The 6,000-nt window shown below is 46.4% G+C and overlaps 1 protein-coding gene across 1 annotated transcript in view; it reads right to left on the minus strand.

Moving 5' to 3' along the window:
• Positions 1-4,416, minus strand: part of LOC122944677 (histamine N-methyltransferase A-like) — a 40,141-nt gene extending 35,725 nt beyond the window's left edge. Inside the window, exons 1-3 of the mRNA XM_044303213.1 lie at positions 4,374-4,416; positions 3,220-3,342; positions 2,339-2,446 (exon numbers count right to left, since the gene is read on the minus strand). Of these exons, the coding sequence (XP_044159148.1) occupies positions 2,339-2,446; positions 3,220-3,342; positions 4,374-4,416 (274 nt within the window). The remainder of the gene's footprint in view (positions 1-2,338; positions 2,447-3,219; positions 3,343-4,373) is intronic.
• Between the last annotated feature and the right edge of the window lie 1,584 nt (positions 4,417-6,000).

Raw genomic sequence — 6,000 nt, forward strand, 5'->3', positions numbered from 1 at the left:
TGGTTTGGGGGAACATTTTTCCTGGCATTCTCTGGGCCAGTTATGCATGTGGAAGGCACTCTCAACCGATTTAGGTAAGAATCCATCCTTACAGATGATGTATACCCATACATGCTGATTGTTGTCCCTGGGGTGGATAGGATCTTCCAGCAAGACAAGGCGACATGTCGAATTGCTAGAAATGTCTGATATTGGTTGGAAGAACATGACCAAGACTTCCAAGTACTTCCCTAGCCCCCTTCCCCAGACTTGAACCCAACTGTGCATCTATGGGGCCACCTGAATGGTTATGTTCTCTCTATCGATCCTCCGCACGTCCCCTCCAGCAGCTGTGGGATGCTCTGCAGTCAGCGTGGCTTCAGATACCTGTGACAACCAACCAGAACCTTATGCAGTCAGCCCCAGCCCGTCTAGCTACTGTCCGTGCTGCATATAGTGGTTACTCTAGAACAGTAATCAGCAACCTCCGGCACTCCAGGTGTTGTGAAACTACATCTCCCATCATGCACACTTGCTTGGCTGTTGTCTGAACTCCTACAGAATTGGAAGGAGCATACTGGGAGTTGTAGTTTCACAACAGCTGGAGTGCCAAAGGTTGCTGATCCCTGCTCTAGATATTATCTGGTGCTCAGAATAATGGGACTTGCCTGCTCAGTGGAATTCATAAGGAAGAAGCGGAAGTACTTGATGTATCTGCTGTTATCTGACAGAAGGCTCCCTATTGCAGTCTCCATCTTTCTTCCTGAGCAGCGAGGAGGAGAGCAGTGAACAAGGCGTTCTTGTGTTTCTTCTCCTCAGCACAAGTATCTATTTGTCTTCTCGATCCTCCAGGGGATGGGCTGCTCTGTCATGAGATTTCACGTGTAAACAGGTCACATTTCTTTACATCAAGCATTTCATGGGTATAGATATTAGGAGACCTTTATCAAATCAAATGTCATTTTTGTGGCGTAAAAGTTGCAAGTCATGGCAACCCTGACAATTGGTCAATTTTGCGACATTTCGTGTTCCTCGCCACTTTTCAAAGTGGTCTATGTTTAAGAGCTAAAAGTGAGATTAGACCTGGATTATGGCTCATTTACTATGTGCGACTATCTTGATCCTCGCCAACCAAACCAGCGTCATGCTGGCCTCCCCTCAGTTCCGCCCTAGTCCGGCCTCACTTGACAAGGGAAACCTAGAGCACTAAGTCATTGGCTGGTCAAGTGCAATTAGCATGTACTGGTTCCTTAAAACGGAGGGATTTGGCACATGTGCACAAGTCATGTTCAGGGATATAGGAACTGATGTGGTGATCGCCCACTGTGTACAGCGCTGCAGAATATGTAGGCGCTGTATAAACCATGGGAAACAAGTGAGTGTCATCATACAAATCATCCTGGCTTTTGTCTCATTGGCTCTCATTAGCGCAGAATACATGATCTCTACGGTACACTTACCTCTATCATATGGATGAAATCATACTTTCTTTCTGACTTCTCTTCCTTCACTTGAACCTCAAACTCAAAATATGTTTTGTTGATCCAGTTAAAATGAACATTTTCAAGTCCCGGGGTCTTGGCCACGTTCTCTGCAACACATGGAGCAGAATCAGATTACTGCCATAAAACAGCCAGAGAAGGTTTTGTTGTGTCCAATATCCACAGAAAAGTGATTCAGCGAGCCCCGGAAGAGTTGGTGCAGAGAATGGGAGTGGTAGTAGCCCTAATGATGTGTTGTGTCACAGTGTCAAATGTATAAAGGTCTCTTAATAACTGCAATGTAGAACTTCAAATACCTTCAATAGCACCTGATTTTAAGTGCAATCTTCTCTCTTGCACCAGTAAGGATGATGGAGGCCGATTGATTGGCTGAAGTTTAACACTATGTATTACTGGCCTAGTAGTATTCTAGACAATGGGTGTCTTAGCTGTAGTCCCTCACCTAACCTCTGTCTTTAATGCTTGTTGTAGCTGTTCAGTCTGTTGTCTGTCTTCTCAATGATATACTTGAGGCTGTGTTTAGCTGTTATTCGGTTTGGAGAATCCTTCTTAGGAGCAGGAGCTCAGCAGTGTGCTTCCTCTCCACTCTCAGATTCCTCTGGAACTTCCCCCTGGCAGGAAGCAGGACCAGCCCACTCCAACCAAGAGGAGGAGAACAGGGTGGTTAGCTATGTTCCAGTCAACCTTTACCAACCATATCCTTACTGGTAATAACTGCCATAACATACAAAACACGTAAGAATACATAACTATATACAATTGTAGTACCCACATGTCTGGGGTATTAAAGTGACTCCTTGACAGGCACCAAAGGAGGGCAAAGTACAGAGAATAAGGAGCAGGGAGGACACACTTACCCTTGTAGCTGAGGATCTGCTCTGGGCTTGGCTCAACAATATCAGTATGGATGGGGACTCCAGGATATCGAGCTTGTATTTTGGAGAAGATTTTTAGGTCTATTTCACCTAAATATGGAATTTACAAGAAAGTGTTTCTAAGAAACCAGTAAAATCTATTGTGTAATATCTTCTTACAAAAAAACAAACATTGCCTCTGCAGATAAATTAAAGTATTGCAAGGCACCTATTCCAATCACTGCATGTCTGCTCCAGCTGCAAACATCGCTTATATTGACAAAACCGTATTGGTTGGTGGTCAGGCTAACCTGTATGTGGGAATCCAGCAGAAACAGATGGATCATGGTATCCTATTTATGATATCTGCTCCTGCCCCTCCTTGCACCTGATGTAATAATCCGTTCTTCAATTAGTCCCACTTGGTGGCAAGCTCGGGGCCAAAAATTCAACCGGGTTGGAACAAGACACCTGATGAAGGGAGGTGTACCTTCAAAATGTGTAGGAGAATTGTTTGCCCCTCTGCACTATCCTTAGTGGTGGTGACATCACCCTACCGATCAGGCTGATTCACTTCTGATGGGTACAGGCTGACCAATTGCCAATATAGTTTTGTCAATATAGATGCTGTTTGCAGCTGGGTCCAGGCACAGAGTGCATCCTCTGGGTTTTTGAGGTTTAGGCAGTGCAAGTTATGGTATGATTTTCTTGTAAAAGGATTTTAGCGCTTAGGCGGGACAACATTTTCACTTGCAGCAGTTTCTGGTAACCCATGTAACTGCATTTATCCATTGACCATTATATTCACTACTACATGTTGTCTTCCTATTTCTGCCCCGTACACAGACGTTATAATGACTCTACGGCACCAACATTGATCTTACCTGATCCACTTCCTACTCCAAGGACATTGATGGTCGTCTTTCCATTCCCTATACTGGAAAACAGATACTGGTTGATATACACAATCCAAGAATACCTAGAGGCATAACTTGTGTTATTCTGGACTAGAAAAACTAAAGACCTAGTGTTAGGATAGGCCAACCTTAGGGCTCTTTCACACTTGCGTTGTCCGGATCCGTCGTGTACTCCACTTGCCGGAATTACACGCCGGATCCGGAAAAACGCAAGTGAACTGAAAGCATTTGAAGACGGATCCGTCTTCAAAATGCGTTCAGTGTTACTATGGCAGCCAGGACGCTATTAAAGTCCTGTTCGCCATAGTAGTAGTGGGCAGCGGGGGAGCGGTATACTTACAGTCCGTGCGGCTCCCGGGGCACTCCAGAATGACGTCAGAGCGCCCCATGCGCATGGATGACGTGCCATGCGATCACGTCATCCATGCGCCTGGGGCGCCCTGACGTCACTCTGGAGCGCCCCGGGAGCCGCACGGACGGTAAGTATGCTGCTCCCCCGCTCCCCACTACACTTTACCATGGCTGCCAGGACTTTAGCGTCCCGGAAGCCATGGTAACCATTGAGAAAAGCCTTTCAATGGGCATTAATTCCGGATCCGGCCTTGCGGCAAGTGTTCAGGATTTTTGGCCAGAGCAAAAAGCGCAGCATGCTGCGGTATTTTCTCCGGCCAAAAAACGTTCCGGTCCTGAACTGAAGACATCCTGATGCATCCTGAACGGATTTCTCTCCATTCAGAATGCATTAGGATAAAACTGATCAGGATTCCTCCGGCATAGACCCCCGACGACGGAACTCTATGCCAGAAGAAAAGAACGCAAGTGTGAAAGAGCCCTAAGATCAGTAGGATCAAAGTCTCAGCACCACTGGCCATCAGCTGATGAAGGTGCTCCAGTAAGCACTACGTCCCCTTCATATTGTACCCGGCACAGCACCATAACTTTTAGTAGTGGCTGTGTCTGGTATTACATCAGTCCCATTTACTATGGTCTAAGCTGTTCATACTTATTTTCTGTAAGGGTCAGCAATAAAGAAAAGGTTTATATTGGTTATTGGGGAATACATAATTTCTAACAGGTGTCAGCAGCCTGCCTCTCCTACTGAAAGGATCATCCTTACCTACCCCCCGCCACTCTGGACCCCTGCACTTGCTCCTTGGCCTCCATCTTTCGGTGCCAGGCTTGTTTACTTCCTCCCTGGCATGGTCATGGTCACCTGATCCTCCTCAGCCAACTGCTGTCTACAAGAGACACAACGTCGTTGAAATCAGCGGTTGGTTAAAGAGGATCGGGTGACGATGCCCGTGACAGGGAGGAAGTAAACAAGCCGTGGACTGAAAAATGGAGACGTGGGACCGAGATGCTACAGTGGAGCAGCTTACCACCAAAATGAACAGGGGCCACTAGATGCGTTTCTAACACAACAGTTCAGTGAACCCTACTGGGTATGGGGATCCAGAGCAGATGGATGGTCACTGCACCTCGGATAACAAAGCTGCAGAAAAGGCTTCATTTTTCATGCCAATATCAGAATTAGACCTCCACTGATTGGTAAAGGGTTGTCTTCTCCCATGAGTCACGTTTTCTGCTTCATGGAATGGATGGACGTTGGCGTGTTAGGAAAGAAACATCATAGAACAAATACCCTGCACCCATTACTGGAAGAGCACAAGCTGGTGGGGGCAGCTTTATGGTTTGGGGGAAGATTTTCCTGGCATTCACTGGGCCAGTTATTCATGTGGAAGGCATTCTCAACCGATTTAGGTAAGAATCCATCCTTGCAGATCACGTATACCCATACATGCTGATTGTTGTCCCTGGGGTGGATAGGATCTTCCAGCAAGACAAGGCGACATGTCGAATTGCTAGAAATATCTGATATTGGTTGGAAGAACATGACCAAGACTCCCAAGTACTTCCCTAGCCCCCTTCCCCAGACTTGAACCCAACTGTGCATCTATGGGGCCACCTGAATGGTTATGTTCTCTCTATCAATCCTCCGCACGTCCCCTCCGGCAGCTGTGGGATGCTATGCAGTCAGCGTGGCTTCAGATACCTGTGACAACCAACCAGAACCTTATGGAGTCAGCCCCAGCCCGTCTAGCTACTGTCCGTGCTGCATATACTAGGTTACTCTAGAACAGTAATCAGCAACCTCCGGCACTCCAGGTGTTGTGAAACTACATCTCCCATCATGCACACTTGCTTGGCTGTTGTCTGAACTCTTACAGAATTGAAAGGAGCATACTGGGAGTTGTAGTTTCACAACAGCTGGAGTGCCGAAGGTTGCTGATCCCTGCTCTAGATATTATCTGGTGCTCAGAATAATAGGACTTGCCTGCTCAGTGGAATTCATAAGGAAGAAGCGGAAGGACTTGATGTATCTGCTGTTATCTGACAGAAGGCTCCCTATTGCAGTCTCCATCTTTCTTCCTGAGCAGCGAGGAGGAGAGCAGTGAACAAGGCGTTCTTGTGTTTCTTCTCCTCAGTACAAGTTTCTATTTGTCTTATCGATCCTCCAGGGGATGGGCTGCTCTGTCATGAGATTTCACGTGTAAACAGGTCACATTTCTTTACATTAAGCATTTCATGGGTATAGATATTAGGAGACCTTTATCAAATCAAATGCCATTTTTGTGGCATAAAAGTTGCAAGTCATGGCAACCCTGACAATTGGTCAATTTTGCGACATTTCGTGTTCCTCGCCACTTTTCAAAGTGGTCTCTGTTTAAGAGCTAAAAGTGAGATTAG

Source organism: Bufo gargarizans, chromosome 8 (assembly GCF_014858855.1).
Source record: "Bufo gargarizans isolate SCDJY-AF-19 chromosome 8, ASM1485885v1, whole genome shotgun sequence".
Lineage (NCBI taxonomy): Eukaryota > Metazoa > Chordata > Amphibia > Anura > Bufonidae > Bufo > Bufo gargarizans.